A 24,643-nucleotide genomic window follows, 5' to 3' on the forward strand; every position below is an offset into this window, starting at 1 on the left:
ATTACTTTAAAGCCATGCCCTCTTGTATTGAGCATTGGTGCCCTGGAAAAGAGGCGCTGACTGTCTACTCTATCTATTCCTCTTAATATTTTGTACACCTCTATCATGTCTCTTCTCGTCCTCCTTCTCTCCAAAGAGTAAAGCCCTAGCTCCCTTAAGTTCTCAATGCCATCCCAATTGCTCAGTATCCGTTTGAGTCGACATGGGCTAGGTATTCCCATTCAGATGCCATGGAGGCTTTGAGAACATCCTCGAATTTTTTTTCCTCTGTCCTTCTGCTTCAGTGACAGATCTCAGAATAGAGATTTTGTTATGGGATCATTTTGTTTCAGGTGCCTGTCTCTCCAGCCATGGTGGCTGAACCTGCTTTGTGTTCCCACCATTCACTGCTTCTATTTTTTAATTGTCGCTATTCAGTTACAGATTTCATTAATTATTCTCCAAAATGATTCCTTAACAAAATCATCCAGTAAATGTATGCCGACTAGAATTTGCGGAGGGAGAAATTGAGTCCATGTTTCCGGCTGAAGACACTTCATCAATCAATTGGTGCATGCTAGCCAACACTAATCAGCCTAGTTACAAGCTATGTCATACCATAGAGGCAACAAGGTACAAGTGTCTCAATGCTTAATCTGGAGTGTTTATCTATGCTGCATTTCCTTCTTCAAATTCCATGATTCTAACAGGGAGAAGATGACAGGGAAGATTCTCACCAACTTTTACTGATGCACCATAGAAAGCATCCTACCTGAATGTATCACAGCTTGGTACGGCAACTGCTCTGCCCAGGACTGCAAGAAACTGCAGAGAGTTGTGGACACAGCCCAACACATCATGGAAAGCAGCCTCCCCTCCATGGACTCTGTCTTTACCTCTCGCTGCCTTGGTGAAGCAGCCAGCATAATCAAAGACCCCACCCACCCGGGTCATTCTCTCTTCTCTCCTTTTTCATCAGGTAGAAGATACAGGAGCCTGAGAGCACGTACCACCAGGCTCAAGGGCAGCTTCTATCCCACTGTGGTTCCCTTATACGATGAGATGGACTCTGATCTCACAATCTTCCATTTTATGACCTTGCACCTTATTGCACTGCACTTTCTCTGTAGCTGTGACACTTTACTCTGTACTGTTATTGTTTTTACCTGTACTATATCAATGCACTCTGTACTAACTCAACGTTACTGCACTGTGTAATGAAATGACCTGTATGATCGGTATGCAAGACAAGTTTTTCACCGTACCTCGGTACAAGTGACAATAATTAACCAATACCAATACCTTTATTAGCAAGCACAGAATCCTGATATCTTTTTTGCTTTGCATCCTATTGCCTTTTGTCAAGATGTAATATATTATTTTTGTTGCCAGATGCTAAGAGAAATGTTTTCCTTAAAGTGATGACAGAGTTTTCCTTTTGAATAGCTGACATTTTCTTTTTCTAAAAGTTAGGGCACACTGGGAGAAGTCTGCAGAGTGAAATGGAGACAAGATTGCTAATGTTCTGTTTAGAAAGCAAAAAATTAGGATCAGTGGGATATTTAATCTCTGTCACTGCTTGTTAACATTTAGTAATAATATTCTCAATGTAAAAATCTCAGCATTCATGTGCGCATATACACACGTGAAGCTTTGACGACATTATCTGGTAACTGGAAAAAGAGTGAGCATGAATATGAATAATGAGTGGGTGGAGGTGATTTCAGCGAGATGATCTAATTGAGGATTCTCGATGACACTGCAACGGCAAGACGAGATTTTCATCGTAAGCATTCCAACTATTTTATGGTTTTTTGATGGCATTATTTATAATATTTTCCCATTATCACTGCGTGATTGAATAAATTAAACCTACAGAGGAATAAACTCTGCCCTGTGCATAGTCTAACGAGCTGCTTTACGCAATGGGGAGCTATTTAGCATCGACTAACAATGTCCAGGTATTAATTACATTCCCAGAAAATGAAGGCTTTGAAACTGCTGTATTTGCCAAGTATTTGTCCCACAACAGAATCCGTGATGGTGAACAACATGAATTATGTATGTAACCACAGGCATGACTGAAGCACTACTAAAATAGCTCGATATATATTTGGAAGTTTTATTACTGACACCTTCCCTTTCTCACACGCATTCAGACACACAGGTGCTGCGTAAGCAAGCAAGAACACACAGTCACACATGTACATAGATGAACAGAAAATGGATAGATAGATAAATAGAGATCAAATGAGGTTGATAGAATAGAGGCAAATGAAAATATACAGATAGATATTTATAGGCAGATAATGATAACGAAATAGAGAGATTGATTTCTATTGGTAGACTAATATAAAGAGATAGATGGATACGATACAGGTGGATGAGAGGCATTTATGATGGTTTTAAATAATGAGAAAATAGATGAACAGGCAGAGGAATAGATAGTGAAAGGACAGACAGATGTACGAATCATAGAAAACTAGAACACAGAAGTGGGAGATTCAGGCCATTATGTCCATGCCAGTTGAAAAAGGGCTCCCCAACCTAATTCCATCTTCCAGCACTGGATCCTTAGACCTCTCGTTCACTGCTCTTCAAGTGCACTCCCAGGCACTGGTTAATGGCGAGGAAGGTTTTAGACTTGTCTACCCTGGGAACAAGAATGTGACCATCCAACTTATCAATGCCTGTCATTATTTTATAAACGTCTGTGTAAGGTCAGCTCTCGGCACCTCTCGCTCCAGAGAAAACAGCCCCAACCTATCCAATCCGTCCTTGCAACTCAAGCCCTCCAGTCCAAGCAGTACCCTTGTGAATCTTTCCTGCACCTTCTCTAGTATAATAACATCCTTCCTATAGCTGGGTGACCAGATCCACATACAATACTCCAAGTGCGGTCTCACCAATGTCCTGTACAGCTGTAACATGATGCCTCAACTCCTGCACTCAGCACCCCGACCAATGAAGGCAAAGTTACCAAACACCTTCTTCGTCATCCTGTCTACCTGTGTCACCACTTTCATGGAATGATATACTTGTACCCTGAGGTGTTTTACTCCCCAGGGAGCTGCCATTCACTGTGTTGGTCCTGCCCTAGTTTAACTTCCTGAAATGCATCATTCCTCACTTGTCCAAATTAACTTCCATCTGTCATTTCCTTGCCCACTTTTCCAGTAGATCTAGATTCTGTTGTAACCTTAAACAACCTTCTTTATTGTTCACTATACCACCAATTTTGGTGTCATCTGCAAACTTACTAATCATGCCCCCTATGTTCCCATCCAAATGGGAGGTGAGACTGGAACTAGGGGACGTGGCCTCAAGGTTCGGGGGATAGATTTAGGATGGAAATGAGGAGAAGCTTTTCCAAGAGAGTGGTGAATCTGTGGAATTCTCTGCCCGGGGAAGCAGTAGAGGCGACCTCATTAAATATATCTAAGACACGGTTCGATAGATTTTTGCATAGTAGGGGAATTAAGGGTTATGGGGAAAAGGCAGGTAGGTGGATCTGTCCACGGTCAGATCAGCCATGATCTTATTGAATGGCGGAGCAGGCTCGACGGGCCAGATGGCCTCCTCTTGCTCCTATTTCTTATGTTCTTAAATCATTACTGTATATGACAAACAACAGGGGACCCAGCACCGATCCCTGTGGCTCACCACTGGTCATAAGCCTCCAATCTGAAAACCAACCCTCTACTATCACCGTCTGCCTCCTACCACCAAGCCAATTTTGTGTCCAGTTAGCTCACCCTTGTGATCAAACCTTCTGGACCAGCCTACCATGCGGGACCTTGTCAAAGGCCTTGCTAAAGTCCATGTAGAAAACATCTACCACCCTGCCCATGTCGATCCTCTTTGTCACCTCTTCAAGAAACGCAATCAAACTCAAGAGACATGATTTCCCATGCACAAGACCATGCCGACTATCCCTAATTGGTGCTTGCCTTTCCAAATGCAGATAGATCCTACCTCTCTGATCCCCTCCTATAATCTTCCCACCACTGATGTTCGCTCTCTGCATGCACCTGACTGACTTTTCATTGGTTTGTGCTCTGCAAATGTCATTGCTGGGGTCTCACTGCGATGAATATATCGCAGCAAAAATGCAGGTCGCAATATCTGCAGGTTTATGCACTGCAGTAGCATGAGTCACGGCTGGCGTGAGAGACACATGTCCACACTCCTGCTACCTCGCTCCCTCCCTCCCCTCTCTTTCTCATCTCTTTGGGATCCTTTGTGATCAGTGTAGGGGTGAACCCTGTAAACCTTGCTTTTTGCTGCAGTCGGCGAATGAGCAGGCAGCTTCTGAACTCAGGCTACAAGACGAAGTCAGGCTGCATAGCTAACAACAGCGCATCCCTTCCTGATGAACTTAACGCATTCTATGCACGTTTTGAACAAAAAGGAAGTGGATTGTCACCATTCACTCTGACAGCCACCAACACAGCTGAACCTGTGATCACAGTGGAGGACATAAGATCAGTCTTCTGAAAAGTGAACACGAGGAAAGCACCTGGCCCAGATGGTGTTCCTGGCCCTTCACTCAGCTCTGGAGCATCTGGATAGTAAAGACACTTACGTTAGACTATTGTTTATTGACTACAGCTCTGCCTTCAATACAATAATATCAAGCAAACGTCACCAAACTCCGAGACCTAGGAATCAACACCTCCCTTTGTAACTGGATCCTTGACTTTCTAACAAACAGACGGCAATCAGTGAGGATAGGCAGCAATTCTTCCAGCACGATTATTCTTAACACTGGTGCATCTCAAAGCTGCGTCCTCAGCCCTCTACTCTACTCCCTATACACTCATGACTGCGTGGCCAGATTCTGCTCTAACTCCATCTACAAGTTTGCAGATGATACCACCATTGTAGGCCGTATCTCAAACAGTGATGAATCGGAGTACAGGAAGGAGGTAGAGAGCTTAGTGGAATAGTGTCATGACAACAACCTTTCCCTCAATATCAACAAAACTAAAGAGCTGGTCATTGACTTCAGGAAAGGGGGTGGTGTACATACACCTGTCTACATCAATGGTGCTAAGGTCGAGAGGGTTGACAGCTTCAAGTTCCTGGGAGTGAACATCACCAACAACCTGTCCTGGACAAACCACGTGGATGCCATGGCCAAGAAAGCTCACCAGCGTCTCTACTTCCTCAGGAGGCTAAAGAAATTTGGTTTGTCCCCTTTGACTCTCACCAACTTTTACAGATGAACCATAGAAAGCATCATATCAGGATGTATCACGGCTTGGTACGGCAACTGCTCTGCCCAAGACTGCAAGAAGCTGCAGAGAGTCGTGGACACAGCCCAGCGCATTACGGACACCAGACTCCCCTCCTTGGACTCTGTCTTTACCTCTCATTGTCTTGGTGTAGCAGCCAGCATAATCAAAGACCCCACCCACCCGGGACATTCTCTCTTCCCTCCTCTTCCATCGGGTAGAAGATACAGGAGCCTGAGGGCACGTACCACCAGGCTCAAGGACAGCTTCTACCCCACTGTGATAAGACTATTGAATGGTTCCCTTATACAATAAGATGGACTATGACCTATGACCTCATGACCTCACGATCTACCTTGTTGTGACCTTGCACCTTATTGCACTGCACTTTCTCTGTAGCTGTGACACTTTACTCTGTACTGTTACTGTTTTTACCTGTACTACATCAATCACTCTGTATTAACTTGATGTAACTGCACTGTGTAATGAATTGACCTGTAAGATCAGTTTGTAAGACAAGTTTTTCACTATACCTTGGTACAAGTGACAATAATAAACCAATACCAATACCAATACTCCAATATTACGACCTTATTTTTTTTCTGTAATTATCAGAAATGTGCCTACATATTACTGTCTCCCTTGGAATATTTGGAAGTCTATAGAACCTCCCCCTTCTTGTTCTTTGATTAAACCTATGTAGGTTCACTTGATATTCCTTTTCAAACCATTTTGCTATCCTCCACACCACCCTTCATTTCCATACCTTCTCTGAAAATTCGGTAACAGCGTTAAGCTGACAATCCTGCCTGCTACAGACTGAGATGTCATCATGTTTCAGTAAGAGCTAAAATATTGCCAGTTCTTTCAGTTCATTTGTCTTGTTCAGTAAACTCCCTGTCTTTATGTATATAGCATTAAACGCAGCCAGATGCCAGTTCTGTCTATTTTTTAACCTTTATGTGGTGTATCTTCCAAACTTTCTCACTAGTTTTCGAACAGTTAAACTTTTTGGTTTCCTCCCTTTTGGATCTTCCTTCAACTTAAGAAAGAGAAGCAGGAAAAGGCCATTCGACCCCACGTTCCTGCTCTGTCATTCAATATGGCTGATCTTTTCCTTGTGCCATTTGCTGCATTAACTCCACATTACTCGATTTCCATTCCCCTGCCGAGACTGTTTAACTCATCATCAACAAAACTGGCAAACTCCCCAGAGAAGACTGGTTCTGGCTCTGGTGAGAAGCAACATGTCTGTCTACGTGTCTACGAATACATAGATAGAGAGAGAGAGAGAGAGAGAGAGATTCAGACTGATAGATGAATAGATAGATAGATAGATATACAGATAGATAGATAGATAGATAGATAGATAGATAGATAGATAGATAGACAGACAGACAGACAGACAAACATAAATAGACAGCAAGAAAGAAAGACAGACAGATATTTATACTGATAGATAAATACACAGAGAGAGAGAGACAGATAGAGAGAGAGAGAGATAGAGATTCAGACTGATAGATGAATAGATAGATAGATAGATAGACAGACAGACAGACAGACAAACATATAAATAGACAGCAAGAAAGAAAGACGGACAGATATTTATACTGATAGATAAATACACAGAGAGAGACAGATAGAGAGAGAGATAGAGATTCAGACTGATAGATGAATAGATAGATAGATAGATAGATAGATAGATAGATAGATAGATAGATAGATAGATAGATAGATAGATAGATAGATAGATAAAGAGAGATAGATATACTGATAGCTGGATAGATAGATAGATAGATAGATAGATAGATAGATAGATAGATAGATAGATAGATAGATAGATAGATAGATAGACAGACAGACAAACATATAAATAGACAACAAGAAAGAGAGATGGACAGATATTTATACTGATAGATGAATAGACAGAGAGAGAGAGACAGATAGATAGAGAAAGAGAGAGAGAGAGATTCAGACTGATAGATGAATAGATGAATAGATAGATAGATAGATAGATAGATAGATAGATAGATAGATAGATAGATAGACAGACAGACAGACAAACATATAAATAGACAGCAAGAAAGAAAGATGGACAGATATTTATACTGATAGATGAATACACAGAGAGAGAGACAGAGAGAGAGAGATAGAGATTCAGACTGATAGATGAAGAGATAGATAGATAGATAGACAGATAGATAGATAGATAGATAGATAGATAGATAGATAGATAGATAGATAGATAGATAGATAGATAAAGAGAGATAGATATACTTGATAGCTGGATAGATAGATAGATAGACAGACAGACAAACATAAATAGACAACAAGAAAGAAAGAGAGATGGACAGATATTTATACTGAGATGAATGGACAGGGAGAGAGAGAGACAGATAGATAGAGAGAGAGAGAGAGAGATGAACAGCCAGACAAGTAAATAGACAGATAGATAGTGAGAGAGAGATGGACAGATAATCATAGTGATGGATGAATAGATATTGATTGATTCATTGATTGATTTAGTTAGATGATTAGATGATGCACAGGTTGTAGCAGCTGACAGGTATTATAGCTGGATAACTGATTATTTTTCTACCCTTAGTTTTACAGGAATTAATACTAATCCAGCAACTTCTCTGTATACCCAGTCAGAAATATAGCAGCGTAATTCAGCTAGTTGGATGTCAATGCCTGTTCTATTTTATGCAGAGACTGATATCTGAGGGTATAGGGTTACTTTTGTTGCTGTGAGGCCTGGGCAACACTGCGACTGCCAGCAGCCTGGGCACAGGCCGGCAGTCTCCATGGTGACGGGCTCGGTTGCTGTGGGCGGTTGCTAGGGGAGGAGAGCAGCATCAGCATCGGCAGCGGCGACAACATGGCTCTCATTCCCTCGCAGGTGCTGCGGGTCGCAATTCTGCTATCCTACCTCTCTATCCTGTGCAGCTTCAAAGCTCTTGATATCCCCGCTCACCAGACCTATGGAGGCAGCTGGAAATTCCTCACATTCATCAACCTGGTGAGTCCTGGAGAAAGCACCATCACCGTCATTCCTAAAGCTTTGCAATTGTTGATCATTTCATTCCTTCCAAACCCACCCCCACACACACTGACAATGCCCTTCTCAATGGATGCTATTTGTCCGTAGGCGTTCCCCCTCCCTACCCTCCCCCCTCTCCAACTCTCTTAACAGATCATTATTCACAAAAAAAAAGGAGGGGGGATTGTTTTAATTTTCTTCCATGTCTAGTTTTAGGAATTGCGGTCATTTGCATTGCATTCAATGTGCTGTGGCTAGTAGGATTAACTCTTTCAGTGCTTGTCCCCTCAATCCTCAAGGGGACTGCTTTGGAGTAAGGTACAGGGAGTGGGAGAAGAGCAGAGAAGAGGGTCACCCTGAGAGTGATCAAAAGTTATTTTATTGTTTTTTTTTAAATTCAAACACTTTATGGTCAGGTTGCTCACATGTTGACTGCAGGAGCCTCTATGGATGTTAATATTGGTATTAACATTGAACGGAAATGGTATCACTGAACCTCAGGATCAAAGGGCTTTGTCAAGGGGTGTCACAGACTCTTGAACAGACCTCTCATACGCTAAAGATGAATGCTTGATCTCCAATTCTCTTGCACTTTACTTCTTTACCTGGTCTGCACTTACTCTGTAATAGCAACACGATATTCTGCATTCTGTTTCTTTTTACTACCTCAATGTATTTATGTAGGGCTTGATCTGTCTGGATGACACGTAAACAAAAGCTTTTCACTGTATTTTGGTACACATGACAATAATACACCAATACCAAGATCAGAACAAGATTTTATTTTCCAAAAATATACTTTATCCAAAATATATACAGCAAATATCTTTATTCACAGTTCAATACTTTGTTTTACAAAGTGTCAGCGTTACTGATGTTTCATCCTTAAACATTGCATGAGTGAAATGGTTGAGGGACTGTAACACAGGACACAGCCCCTCAATATCCAATTTTGGTACCACCCTAAACCACGTAGAAAAAGAGTCCTGATACAGGGTCTTGACCCGAAACGTCGGCCATCCCTTTTGCCTCCACAGATGCTGCCTGGACTGCTGTGTTCCTCCAGAAGTTGTTTTTAGCTCCAGATTCCAGCATCTGCAGTCTCTTGTATCTCAACACCAAAAGTCTTCCCTCTTGTTATATTGACAGCCATGAAGGAGAGGTTCCAGTGCTTGCATCTTCTGTCTATCTTTCCCAGTGAGAGGTGATGGACATGGTGCAGATTGTCAAGATCAATTGTGACTGAATGTGCATGAATAATTATAAGTATAACAAACGAGCAGAATTAGGCCATTCAGCCCATCAAGTCTGCTCTGGCATTCAATCACAGCTGATTCTTTTAACCCCATTCTCCCACCTTCTCCCCGTAACCCTTAATCCCCTTACCAATCGAGAACATATCAATCTCTGCCTTAAATACACTCAATGACTTGGCCTCCACGGCCCTCTGTGGCAACGAATTTCACAGATTCACCACCCTCTGGCTGAAGAAATTCCTCCTCATCTCTGTTCTAACGGGGCGTCCCTTTATTCTAAAGCTGTACCTTTGGATCCTGGACTCTCCTACTAATGGAAAAACACTCTCTACGTCCACTCTATCCAGGCCTTTCAGTATCTGGTAGGTTTCAATGAGATCCCCCCTCATCCTTCTGAACGCCATCGAGTACAGACCCAGAGACATCAAATGCTCCTCACGTGTTAACCCTTTCATATCTGGGATCATTCTTGTGAACCACCTCTGGACCCTCTCCAGGGCCAGCACATTCTTCCTTATATACGGGGCCCAAAATTGCTCACAATATTCTAAATGTGGTCTATCCAACGCCTTATAAATCCTCACAGTACATCCTTGCTTTTATATTCTAGTAAAAGTAGTGAGTAGGTCTGCAGAGAGCAGCTTGGAATGAGTGGCCATGCTCTGGAGGCATCTTGCTTATCCGGGACGTTCTCTCTTCTCCCCCCTCCCATCGGGCAGAAGATACAAATACCTGAAAGCACGTACCACCAGGCTCAAGGACAGCTTCTATCCTGCTGTTGTAAGACTGTTGAACGGTCCCCTAGTACGATAAGATGGAGTCTGAATCTTGACCTCACAATCTATCTTGTTATGAACTTGTACCCTATTGTCCACCTGTTTCTGTGGCACTTTATTCTACATTCTGTTATTGTTTTCCTTTGTACTACCTCAATGCACTGTGTAATGAATTGATCTGTATGAACGGTATGCAAGACAAGTTTTTCACTGTACCTCAGTACAAGTGACAATAATAAACCAATTCCAATTCCAATATTCTAGTCCTCTCAAAATGAATGCTAACATTGCATCTGCCTTCTTTACTACCTACTCAACCTGCAAGTTAACTTTGAGGGAATCCTGAACTAGGGCTCCCAAGTCCCTCTGCAGCTCTGCAATGAAGGTGAATCATCCATTCTCTGGGTAATGATCACAATAATGGAAAACAGAGCGGTAAGTGACAGAGAGTAGAAGGAAGTGTCTTCATGAATCAGAATCAGAATCAGGCTTATTATCACTGACACATGTTGTGAAATTTGTTTCGCGGCAGCAGTACAGGGCAAGACAGGAATATTCTGTTGCATCTAACCACCACAACAACTTTACACAGAGTTGTCACTGAAATCACGAGCCAAAGACAGACATCGAAAGCATCTGAGCTGAAAGCAGTCCATTCATCAAAGCACTGGGTCCTGATAACAGGATGGAGATCCACAGAGACTGAATTTTAAGGTGCAGGGGGATTTTGGGTGTCTGAGCACTGGATCGATGTAACATAGGGCCCCCTGGAGGATTTGATACCTCATTCGTTATGGCTTTAATTCAGAGTCAAATGGATTTAAAAAGATCCTTCAGACTTCTTGGGAACTCCTTAAACTTCCCTGCTGCAAGGTCCTATTGGCAGTCCAATGGTAAATCTGGAGTGGCAGAGGCTGAGGGGAGACCTGATAGAAGTTTATATTATGAGAGGCATAGATAAAGACGACAGCCGATATCTTTCTCCCAGTGTCAAAGTACCTGATACTAGAGGGCACGCATTTAAGGTGAGAGGGGGTAAGTTCAAAGGAGATGCGGGGGGCAGGTTTTTTACACAGAGCGTGGGTGCCTGGAATAGGCTGCCAGTGGTGGTGGTGGAGGCAGGTACGATAGAGGGGTTTGAGAGGCTCTTAGATAGGTACATGTAGATGCAGAGAATGGAGGGATATGGACCATGTGCAGGCAGAAGGGATTAGTTTAATTAGGTGTCATTATCTTAATTAGTTTAGCATAACATCGTAGACCTAAGGGCTTGTTCCTGTGCTATACTACAACATTGCAGCACAGTACAGGCTCTTTGGCCCACAATGTTGTGCCAACATTTTATCCTGCTCTAAGATCTATCTAACCTTTCCCTCCCACATAGCCACCCATTTCTCTATCATTTATGTGTCAATCTAAGAGTCTCTTAAACGTCCCTAATGTATCTGCCCCGACAACCTCTGCTGGCAGTGCGTTCCACGCACCCACCACTCTCTGTGTAAAATACTTACCTCTGACATCCTCTTTATATCTTCCTCCAGTCACTTTAAAATTATGCCCCCTCATGTTAGCCATTGTCGCCCTGGGAAAAAGTCTCTGACTGTCCACTTGATCTTGGTGTACAAGATGATGCCTCTTATCATCTTGTACACCTCTATCAAGTCACCTCTCATCCTCCTTCTCTCCAAAGAGAAAAGCCCTAGCTCACTCAACCTATCCTCATAAGACATGCTCTCCAATCCAGGCAGCATCCTGGTAAATTTCCTCTGCACCATCTTTAAAGCTTCCACATCCTTCCTATAATGAGGTGACCAGAGCTGAACACAATACTCCAAGTGTGGTCTGAACAGTGTTCTATAGAGCTGCAACATCACCTCACGGCTCTTGAACTCAATACCCCGACTAATAAAGACCAACACTCCATACGCCTTCTTAACAACCCTTTCAACCTGCGCAGCAACCTTGAGGGATCTATGGACATGGAACAGTCCTTCTACAAAGCTGATATTTCTCTCTCTATGGCTAAGAGGCAAGTTTTCCTAATAATGCTCTTGTGAATGACCTTAGGATTTTTTTATGAACTTCAAAAAAATATATATATATACAAATATTGTATATGTCATAGATTCATACAGCATCGAGAACACATCGACAATTAACAACCATTTACACTAATGCTACATTAATCCCATTTTATTCTCCCTACATACTCATCAATTCCCTGCAGAATCTACCACCCATAGAGAGTGCTTACATTCTCCTGATTAGGGATGATCATTACCTGGTACATGGCATTCTATTTGACAGACAGAGGAGGTAATTCAAAAATTTAGCACCTAGATACAGATCTAAAAGGGGATAACATTTAACCATTGCCACACATATAGAAATCTAGAGTCATAGAGTACTGTTCTACATTCTATGTTTATGTCCTATTAACAGCTAGGAGAGGTGTGGTAAGCCTGTCTCCTGCCTTGTAGACTGCTGTTTGATGAGGTGGGTGTAACTTGGTGTAACTTGGAGACTCTTTGTTAGGAAGCCTTGGTCTTAGATCACAACTTCACAAAAGGAAAGTGACTGAAAGTATTCTACGACAGATGTAAGGTTCAACGGTATTTCTATTTTTTTGTTCCACTTGCTCCTATTGAAATGAAACAATGATTTTGATCAACTAAAAATCACATATTTAGTTACTTCAAACCTTCACAAAGCTCTGCGCTTCTATTTTGGACATTCCATGACTCTACTTTGGACAGGTACATGGATAGGAAAGCTTTGGAAGGATATTGACCAAAAGCGTGCAAATGGGACTAGCTTAGATGGGCATCTTGGTCAGCAGGAATAAGTTGGGCCGAAGGGCCTGTTTCCATGGTGTATTACTCTATGACTCTATGACACTATCACTCTGTGAGTGATAGTTTCTGCGGGGAATTGATGAGAATCTAGGGAGAATAAAATGGGATTAATGTAGCATTAGTGTAAGTGGTCATTAATTGTCGATGTGTTCTTGATGCTGTATGAATCTATGACTTATGTGCTTAACATTTGTATATATATATTTTTAAAGTTCATTAAAAAAATCCTAAGGTCATTCACAAGAGCACTATTAGAAAAACTTGCCTCTTAGAGAGAGAAATATCAGCTTTGTGGAAGGGCTTAAATAATGGGGTACAAATGTCCTGGATGGCATCGAGTTTCTTGACTTGTTGGAGCTACATTTATCCAGGCAAATGGAGACTATTAAATCACACACATGACTTGTGCCTTGTAGATGGTGGAAAGGTGTTGGGCTGTCAGGAGATGGATCACTCCCTGCAGAGTACCCAGTCTTTGTCCTGCTTTTGTAGTCACGGCATTTATGTGGCGAGCCCAGGATGCTGATGGTGGGGGATATGGTGACTGCAATGCTATTGAACCTTGAGGGTAGCTGCTTACACTCTCCTGATTGGAGATGATCATGGCCTGGCACATGGCATTCTATCTGACAGATAGAAGAGGTAATTCAAAAATTTAGCACATAAACACAGGTCTGAAAGGGGATAACATTCTACCATTGCCACACATATAGAAATCTAGAGTCATACATCACGAAAACAGGCCATTCGGCCCAACTAGTCCCTGCTGACCAAGATTCCAATCTAGGCTAGTCCCATTTTCCCTCTAAACCTTTCCTATCCATGTATTTGTCCAAGTATCTTTTAAATGTTGTTAATAGGCACTGTAGTGTAGCGGCTAGTGTAATGTGACCAGCGTAATGTGAGGAGATTAATATGGAAAAATGTGAACTTGTCTATGTTGGCAGGAAAAATAAAGAAAAGAATCATATTATCCAAATGGTGAGAAGCTGTAGAGCTGTGAGATGTAGAGGGATCTGGGTGTCCTAATGCAGGGCAGGCACAGTAGTATAGTGGTTAACATAACGCTATTACAGCGCCAGTGACTCAGGTTCAATTCTGGCTGCTGTCTGTAAGGAATTTGTATGTTCTCCCCGTGTCTGCGTGGGTTTCCTCCGGGTGCTCCGGTTTACTCCCACATTCCACAGACGGATGGGTTAGGAAGTTGTGGGCATGCTATGTTGGCGCCGGAAGCATGGCGACACTTGCGGGCTGCCCCCAGAACACTCTACGCAAAAAGATGCATTTCACTGTGTGTTTCGATGTACATGTGACTAATAAAGATATCTTATCTTATCTTATACCTGGTTTAACCACTTCCTCTGGCAGCTCATTCCATGTACTGACAACTCTCTGGGTGAAAAAATTGCCCCTCAGGTTCCTATTAAATCTCCCCTCACTCAGCTTAAACCTGTGCCCTCTAGTTCTTGATTCCCCGACCCTGGGAGAAAGACTGTCTGCATGCACCCTGTCTCTGCCCCTCATGATTTTATACACCTCTGTAAGATCGCCCCTCATTCTCCAACGCTCCAATGAAAAAAGTCCCAACCTACTCGACCTTTCTCCATAACTCAGTCTCTCAAGACCTGGCAACATCCTTGTAAATCTCAAACATGCTATCCAATTGCAGTGATACCAAGCAGATCACCCTTCCTCTGACTTAATGTACTGAGCCAGGCTAGTATGACCTGACTTGCAGCCAAATGTTTTAATCAGGCTTGGTACCAGAGGACATGGATTTCAGGGGAGAGGGGGAAAGTTTAAAGGACATGTACAAGGCAAGTTTTTTTACACAGAGAGTGGTGGGTGTCTGGAATGTACTACCAGGGGTGGTGGTGGAAGCAGATGCGATAGAGGTGTTTAAGAGGCATTTAGATAGGCAGGGGACGGAGGGATATGGATCATGTGCAGGCAGAAGAGATTTAGTTTAATTTGGAATCATATTCAGTACAGACATCCTGTGCTGTACTGTTCTATGTTCTATGTTTTACATTCTATGTTTTATGTTCTATGTTCTGACTGGACTTGAAGCCAACACATACAGTTGAGTCCCAATGTGCTCAGGTCAGGTAGTCAGCCTCTGAGAGAACAGTGGCTGACCAACACATACAAGCCTTTTTTTCATCGTGTAGATGCCCTCCTCAAGCCCCTTGACAAAGTGCAGCAGCGTACGGTTGTAGTTATGGCACACCATGCAAGTCAGAATTAGAGTTGCTCATTTTCACAACGTCGGGACATCTTAACTCTGAATCTGCAACCACTCCCACATCTCTTTCAGTTTCCAACCCAGTCATACCATTTCCTCTGACAGCAGCTTTCACTTTCTTGTTGAAGTTTATCTGCCACTGTTACATGATTTGCAAATTTTGCCCAGGTATTTCAATAGTGTCAGATTTCATTAATCCTCCTTTGTTCAACAGCAACTTTAAACAATTTTTCTTCGTTTTCCAGTTTGTTTCTGTTGGGATAAGAACAGAAACAGTCTCTGGAGTCCTAGGATATCTATGAAGGATACAAAAAAAGGGTTCATGAGGATGTTGCTGGGACCGGAAGGCTTGAATGATCAGGAGAGGCTGAGTAGGCTGGGACTGTTCTCCCTGGAGCATTGGAGGTTCAGGAGTGTGGTGACTGCATGGAGATTTATAAAATCACAAGGGGCATAGATAAGATGAATAGCTTCGGTCTTTTTTCCCAAGACATAGATTTAAAGTGAAAGGGGAAAGATTTAAAAGGAGCAAATTTTTCACACAGAGGGTGGTGGGTATATGGAATGAAGTTCCAGAGGAAGTGGTAGAGGTGGGTACAGTTACAATGTTTAAAAGGCATTTGGACATGTACATGGATATGAAAGGTTTAGAAGGATATGGGCCAAACACAGGCAAATGGAACTAGCTCAATTAGGCAACTTGGCCAGCATGGGCAAGTTGGGCTGAAGGGCCTGTTGTTGTGCTGTACAGTTCTATGACTCCAAGACTCTACGTCAGTGAATTCTTCAGCACAACATTGCCACTGCTTCACCTTTCAACTCGGTTTTTCATTTACTTAGAGACTGATGCCTTAAGCTTGTACTCGTGGAACTTCATCAAATAAATTCAGGAATCTGGATCTGGAAGCAATTCTAATAGAACATAGAACATAGAACACTACAGCACAGTACAGGCCCTTCAGCCCACAATGTTGTGCCGACATTTTATCCTGCTCTAAGATCTATCTGACGCTTCCCTCCCACATAGCCCCCCGCTTCCCTATCATTCATGTGTCTATCTAAGAGTTTCTTAAATGTCCCTAATTTATCTGCCCCCACAACCTCTGCCGGTTGTGCATTCCACACACCCACCACTCTCTGTGTAAAAAACTTACCCCTGACATCCCCCTTATACCTTCCTCCAATCACCTTAAAATTATGCCCCTCGTGTTAGCCATTGTTACCCTGGGAAAAAGTCTCCGGCTGTCCACTCGATCTATGCCTCTTATCATCTTGTGCACCTCTATCAAGTCACCTCTCATCCTCCTCCTCTCCAAAGAGAAAAGCCCTGGCTTGCTCAACCTATCCTCATAAGACATGCTCTCCAATCCAGGCAACATCCTGGTAAATCTCCTCTGCACCCTCTCTAAAGATTCCAATGATGTTCCTGTTACCCTAACTGCAACATTATTTATCCCTGGAGTTAATAAAGTCAAACCATCCTCCGGATTGGTGGTGAGGGTCGGGAGCAGCTCATCTTTGATTGTATTCCCTTTGGTAGGAAGGTGAGGGAGGAAGTGGTTGAGGCAGGAACAATTAACAAAGACAGTTGGACAGGTACGTGGATTGCAAGGGTGTAGAATGTCATGGGCCAAACTCTGGCAAATGGGACTAGCTTGGATGGGACAACTTGGTTGGCACGGACCAGTTGGGCTGAAGGGCCTGCTTGACTCTATAGATTCCATAAGAGTGCTTGTGGGCCTTACCTAAAGAACTGGGAATGAGGAAAAGAATTTTCGAATGGCACATTGCAAATCAAAAATAATTACCTCCTTTCTCTGTAACTGAAGATCAAAAAAACTGCAGGCAGTGGATATCTGAAAATTCCGGGTAACCTCTCTCTCCTCTCCCTTGTTTTGCAAATTTGGTTATCACTGTTGATTATTTTTAGTACATTTCAGAGAAAGTGGGGTAAGCTTGTAAGGGGAGAGTATGCAAATAGTTGGGTTGGAGGACACATGGAATGTTCAGGAAGCAGACTCAACCATTTAGACTGCATGATCTGTTGCTGCACTGCATCATACATTAGAGTCGTAGAGTTATACAGCATAGAAACAGGCCCTTCAGCTCAACTCATCCATGCCGACCAAGTTCCCTCCCTGAGCTGATCCCATTTGCCTGCATTTGGCCCACATCCCTCTAAACCTTTCCTATCCATGTACCTGTCCAAGCGCATTTAAATGCTGTAATTGTACCTGCGTCTACCACCTTCCCTGGAAGCTTATTCCATATACCCACCACCCTCTGGGTGAAGAAGTTGCCCCTCACATCCCATTTAAATCTTTCTTCTCTCACCTTAAATCTATGTCCTCTCGTCTTAGACTCCCCTACCTTGGGAAAAAGACTTAGCTGGAAAGCTTGGTCAGTATTGACCAGTTGGGCTGAAGGGCCTGCTTCTGTGTTGTATGACTGTATGACTCTATGAATATGACCATTCACCTTATCCATGCCCCTCACGGTTTTATAAACCTCTATAAGGTCACCCCTCAGCCTCCTTCACTCCAAAGAAAACAGTCCCATCTCATCCAGCCTCTCCTTATAACTCAAACCTTCCAGTCCTGCTAACATCCTCATGAACCTTTTCTGCACCCTCTCTAGCTTAATCACATCCTTCTATAGCTAAGCACCCAGAACTCCAAATGCAAGTGTCACCAACGACTTATACAGCTGTAACATGATGTCCCAACTCTTGTACATTTGGATGAAGACAAGTGTGACACATGCCTTTTTGACCACCTGTGTTGCCACTTTCAGGTAACTATGCATTTATATCCCTAGGTCTCTTTGTTCTACAACACCCTAGGGTCGTGCCATTCACTGTGTATGTCCTGCCCTGGGTTAACTTCCCAAAAATGCATTGCCTCACAAGATCCACACCGTATCCAGTAGTTCTGTTCTCTGGTGTCCAACTGCCCTGCCCAGTGGGAATAGTTCTCCTGACGAACCCAATCAAAAACCCTCACAATTCTGAACATCTCTGTTAACTCTCCCAGTCTCTGTACCTGTAGGAGGTGCAGTGGGAGGCACTCTCAGCTCTGATGTAGACAGTCCATGCTGCAAGCTCAACTCCAGATCTTGAGTACAATGCTCCAGGAAAGGAAATTTGTTGTCCTTACCCAGTCTGGTGTGATTTCATACCCACAACAACGTAACCCTTTGGCATGAGTTCTTAACCCACTCATTTCATTGTAAATAAATGTTGGGTAGCAATGAATGGGTTAAAATATCACAAAATGCACAAGGAGTTTGAAATTCTCAAAACAGTTCACCAGTAATCTAGTGTGGTGTTAGCTACATCAGTCAAGTATTAGCTACATCAGTGTACAAACTAAAAGATCGATGTCTTCCGAGAAATAGTGGACTGCTTTTAGCATCTGCCTCACTGCACTGAATTGACAGAGATAGCAAAGGTTTGACCTTGCCTGCATTAACTCCTTTCAAACCATCATGCTGTTTACTTTTTAACACTCCGAGCACTACTTTGAATGATTTAACATGTGGGCGGGCAAGCAAGCTCACTCCTGTGCCATCAAGATGTCACGGCAGGCATTAACATTTGAGTTGCGTATACCTCCAGCTTATTGCTGGTAACAGCAACGTGAAAGCATAACTGAATTAAATTAAATGAGAAAAAGACTGAAAGATGCAACAAGTAAACATAACCTTTAAAACAACCTATCTATATCAAACTCAGCAAATTCAGAAAGGTCCTTTTGAAGATACATATCATTTGCTATCTTGCTTCAATTCTAGAGTTCTTTTTAGATCACAATTTTAAAATATCTTTCCATTTGAAACAGATTTTGAGCATTGATGTTGTAAGAGTATTTTGACCGTATCAAATTTAATAGCAGAAGGCATTTGAATTGGATTTTTCCAAACTCTTAACTGAAAGGGTAATCGTTTCAGCTTTTATTTGGTGGGATTGTTTTACATCCATCAAGGCAGACATGTGAATAGTTTAGCGATGTTCAGTCGAGCACATTATCTGTATTGCAACACCGTGTCAATTTACTTTGTCAGTATCAGTAATGTCGCAGAGAATGTAAAAAGAGTCTGTAAAAAGGAAAAGATTGGCAAAGAATGTGCTCTCGTACAGGGTGAGACAGGAGAAATTACTTTGGGGAATAAGGAAATGGCAGAGAGATAAATCAAACATTTTGTGCCTTGTCTTCTGAGCTCTTAGAAGTGTGGAGGGACAGAGGGATCTTGGGGTCCGTGTCCGTAGATCCCTCAAGGTTGCTGCGCAGGTTGATAGGGTTGTTAAGAAGGCGTATGGTGTGTTGGCCTTCATTAGTTGGGGTATTGAGTTCAAGGGCTGCGGGGTAATATTGCAGCTCTGTAGAACTCTGGTCAGACCACACTTGGAGTATTGTGTTCAGTTCTATTCATTTCATTACAGGAAGGATGTGGAAGATTTAGAGAGGGTGCAGAGGAGATTTACCAGGATTAGAGAGCATGTCTTATGAGGATAGGTTGAGTGAGCTGGGGCTTTTCTCTTTGGAGAGAAGGAGGATGAGAGGTGACTTGATAGAGGTGTACAAGATGATAAGAGGCATAGATCGAGTGGACAGTCAGAGACTTTTTCCCAGGGCAAAAATGGATAAAATGAGGGGACATAATTTTAAGGTGATTGGAGGAAGGTATAAAGGAGATGTCAGGGGTAAATCTTTTACACAGAGAGTGGTGGGTGCGTGGAATGCTCTACCGGCAGAGATTGTGGAGGCAGATACATTAGGGACATTTAAGAGACTCTTAAATAGGCACATGAATGATAGAGAAATGGGGGGCTATGTGGGAGGAAAGGGTTAGATAGATCTTAGAGCAGGATAAAATGTTGACACAACATTGTGGGCCAAAGGGCCTGTACGGTGCTGTAGTGTTCTATGTTCTATGTTCATGGAAGAACATAGAACATAGAAAAGCAGAGGAAAAAGACCCTTCGGCCCACAATGTCTGTGCTGACCATGATGCCAATCCAAACTAATCACATCTTCCTGCGAATGATACATATCCCTCCATTCCTTGCCTAGTCACGTGTTTAACTAAATGCCTCTTAAACGCTGCTGTTGTACCTGATTCCAAATGTCCTTTAAACATTTGCCCTCTCACCTTAAACCTGAGCCTTCCAGTATTTGACATTTCCACCCTGGAAAAAAGAATTGGAATTGGAATTGGAATTGGTTTATTATTGTCACTTGGTAATGTGAAAAACTTGTCTTGCATACCGTTCATACAGATCAATTCATTACACAGTGCATTGAGGTAGTACAGGGTGAAAACATTAGAGAATGCAGAGTAAAGTGTCACAGTTACAGAGAAAGTGCAGTGCAGGCAGATAATAAGGTGCAAGGTCATAACGAGGTAGATTGTGAGGTTAAGAGTCCACCTTGACTCTATCTGTCATGTGTATGCCTCTCATAATTTCATATACTTCAGAAAACGCAGATAGTTCCTGGAAAGAACGGAGAATTGTGGATCTAATGTGAATGAGAGAGATCAAAGAAATTCAATATGGGTAAGGGAAGGAATGTGCTGAGCCAGCCATAGCCAGCTTGTACAAGATGCTGGTGAGGCCACACTTGGAGTACTGTGTTCAGTTTTGGTCGCCCTGCTATAGGAAAGATGTTATTAAACTGGAAAGAGTGCAGAAAAGATTTCCAAGGATGTTGCCAGGACTTGAGGGCCTGAGTTACAGGGAGAGGTTGGACAGGCTGGGACTTTATTCCTTAGAGTGTCAGAGACTTGAGGGGTGACCTTATAAAACCATGAGGGGCATAGACAGGGTAGGGGAGTCCAAAACTCGGGGGCATAGATTTAGAATGAGAGGGGAAAGATTTAAAAGGGATCTGAGGGGCAACTTTTTCAGGCAGAAGGTGGTGGGTGTATGGAATGAGCTGCCAGAGGAAGTGGTTGAGACAGGTACAATAACAACATTTAAAAGACATTTAGACAGATACATGGATAGGAAAGGTTTAGAGAGATATGGGCCAAACGCAAGCAAATGGGACTGGCTTGGATGGGAATCTTGTGGGACCGGTTGGGCCGAAGGGTCTGTTTCTGTGCTGTATGACTCTGTGACTCCATAATCCTATTCAATGATGGAGCAGGCTTGAGGGGGTTAAACACCCTTTCTCACTTATTAAGGCCTTATGGTTTTATATTGAAGGAGAGACCGATGGGGCCAGCAGATGATAAATTCCTTGGATTCAATGAACTGCATCCCAAGTTTTTGAAATAAGTGGCTATGGAGAATAAAACAGAAGAAAGTAGGAGCAGGAGTAGGCCACTTGGGCCCTCAAGCCTGCCTCACCATTAAATATGACCATGGTTGATCTGCCCCAGGCCTCATAAGACCATAATACAAAGGAGCAGAAGTCGGCCATTTGGCCCATCGAGTCTGCTCCGTCATTCTATCATGAGCTGATCCATTCTCCCATTTAGCCCCACTCCCCTGCCTTCTCATTGATGCCCTGGTGACTCATATACCTATCAATCTCTGCCTTAAATACACCCAATGACTTTGCCTCCACAGCTGCCCATGGCAACAAATTCCACAGATTCACCACCCCCTGGCTAAAGAAATTTCTCCGAATCTCTGTTCTGAATGGGCGCCCTTCAATCCTGAAGTCGTGCCCTCTTGTACTAGACTCCCCGACTATGGGAAACAACTTTGCCATGTCTGCTCTGTCCAGGCCTTTTAACATTCGAAATGTTTCTATGAGGTCCCCCCTCATTCTTCTGAACTCCAAGGAGTACAGCCCAAGAGCCGTCAAACGTTCCTCATATGTTAACCCTCTCATTCCTGGAATCATTCTAGTGAATCTTCTCTGAACCCTCTCCAATGTCAGCACACCCTTTCTTAAATAAGGAGCCCAAGAGGAGCTCATCTCCTCTTCTGTTTCAGTTCCCCACAGCCTTCAATTCCCCGATCTTTCAAAAAAAATCTACCTCTTTAAAGACCCCCAGTGATCTATCGTCTACAACTCTCCAGGATTGTGAATTCCATAATTTTTTTCCCAGAGATTGGAAGACAGCTAATGCAATCTGATTATTTAATGGGGCCCTACAGAGCAGCTTGCCTGATATCAGTGGTAAGCAATTGCTATTATTAATTGGCAAGAGAGATCCTGGAAAATAATAATTGGATTGGGCAGAATTAACACAGGTTAAAGAAAAGGAGATCATGTTTGACAGTCTTCTGAGATCTGCTGCAGCTTTAATGTGAACGGGGGAAGTTAAAAGAGATGTACAGGGTAAATTACACTGAGATTGGTAGGTTAATTGGTGAATTGGTTTATTATTGTCAGATGTATCGACGTACAGTGAAAAACTTAGAAACATAGGAAACCTACAGTACGATTCAGGCCTTTCGGACCACAAAGTTGTGCTGAACATGTCCCTACATTAGAAGTTACTAGGCTTACCCATAGCCCTCTATTTTTCTTAGCTCCATGTACCTATCCAAAAGTCTCTTGAAAGACCCTATCGTATCCGCCTCCACCACTGTTGCCGGCAGCCCATTCCACACACTCACCACTCTCTGAGTAAAAAACCTACCCCTGACATCTCCTCTGTACCTACTCCCCAGCACTTTAAACCTATGTCCTCTTGTGGCCCCCATTTCAGCCCAGTGGAAAAGCCTCTGACTATCTACCCAATCAATGCCTCTCATCATCTTTTTACCTCTATCAGGTCCCCCCCATCCTCCGTTGCTCCAAGGAGAAAAGGCCTAGTTTCCTCAACCTGCTTTCATAAGGCATGCTCCGCATTCCAGGCAGCATCCTTGTAAATCTCCTCTGCACCCTTTCTATGAATCCCACATCTTTCCTGCAGTGAGGCGACCAGAACTGAGCACAGTACTCCAAGTGGGGTCTGACCAGGGTCCTACATAGCTGCTACAATACCTCTTGGCTCCTAAATTCAATTCCACGATTGATGAAGGACATTACACCATATGCCTTCTTAAGCACAGAGTCAACCTGTGCAGCCGCTTTGAGTGTCCTATGGACTCAGACTCCAAGATCCCTCTGATCCTCCACACTGCCAAGAGTTCTACCATTAATACTATATCCTGCCATCATATTTGACCTTCCAAAATGAACCACTTCATACTTACCTGGGTTGAACTGTATCTGCCACTTCTCAACCCAACTTTTCATCCTATCTATGTTCTGCTGTAACCTCTGACAGCCCTCTATACTATCCACAACACCTCCTAGATCATTTCATCACTTCGGTGCATTGAGGATTGAGGTAGTACAAGGTAAATCAATAAAAGAATGGAGAATAAAGTGTTACAGTTACAGAGAAAGTGCAGTGCAGGCAGACAATAAGGTGCAAGGTCATAACGAGGTAGAATGTGAGATCAAGAGTCCAGGGTACTGTTCAATAGTCTTATAACAGCAAGGTAGAAGCTGTCCTTGAGCCTGGTGGTACGTGCTTTCAGGTGATTGTATCTTTTGCCCGAAAGGAGGGGGGAGAAGAGAGAATGTTCGGGATGGGTGGGGTCTCTGATTATGCTGGCTGCTTTACTGAGGCAGTGAGAAGTGTAGACAGAGTCCATAGAGGGGAGGCTGCTTTCCGTGATGTGCTGAGCTGTGTCCACAACTCTTTGCAGTTTCTTGCAGTCTTGGACAGAGCAGTTGCCATACCAAGCCGTGATGCATCCAGATGGGATGCTTTCTATGGTGCGTTAATAAAGATTGGTGAGAGTCAAAGGGGACATACCGAATTTCTTTAACATCCTGAGGAAGTAGAGAAGCTGGTGAGATTTCTTGGCCGTGGCGTCTACGTGGTTGAACCAGGACAGGCCATTGGTGGTTTTCACTCCAAGGAACTTGAAGCTCTCATCCTTCTTGACCTCAGCACCGTTGATGTAGATGGGTGCATGTGCACCACCTCTTTTCCTGAAGTCAGTGACCAGCTCTTTTGTTTTGCTGACATTGAGGGAAAGGTTGTTGTCATGACACCATGTCACTAAGCTCTCTATCTCCTTCCTGGAACAGGCTACCAGGGCTAGTGGTAGAAGCAGACATGAGAGTGGCATTTAAGAGGCATTTAGACAGACACATGAACAGGCAGGGAATGGAGGGATACCGATCATGCGCAGAGAGATTCGATTAGTTTCATCTAAACATCACGTTCAGTACAGATATCGTGGGCTGAAGGGCCTGCTTCTGTGCTGTACTGTTCTATGTAACTAGCAGAATA

At 43.1% G+C, this 24,643-nt stretch overlaps 1 protein-coding gene across 2 annotated transcripts in view; it reads left to right on the forward strand.

The window, feature by feature from the left end:
* The first annotated feature begins 8,074 nt into the window (after positions 1-8,074).
* aig1 (androgen-induced 1 (H. sapiens)) overlaps positions 8,075-24,643 on the forward strand; it is a 266,938-nt gene continuing 250,369 nt past the window's right edge. For both annotated transcript variants that reach the window (XM_052011720.1, XM_052011719.1), the window contains exon 1: positions 8,075-8,238. In XM_052011720.1, coding sequence (XP_051867680.1) covers positions 8,098-8,238 — 141 coding nt within the window. In that variant the 5' untranslated portion in view covers positions 8,075-8,097. The remainder of the gene's footprint in view (positions 8,239-24,643) is intronic.

The sequence above is a fragment of the Pristis pectinata genome, chromosome 3 (genome assembly GCF_009764475.1).
Source record: "Pristis pectinata isolate sPriPec2 chromosome 3, sPriPec2.1.pri, whole genome shotgun sequence".
Lineage (NCBI taxonomy): Eukaryota > Metazoa > Chordata > Chondrichthyes > Rhinopristiformes > Pristidae > Pristis > Pristis pectinata.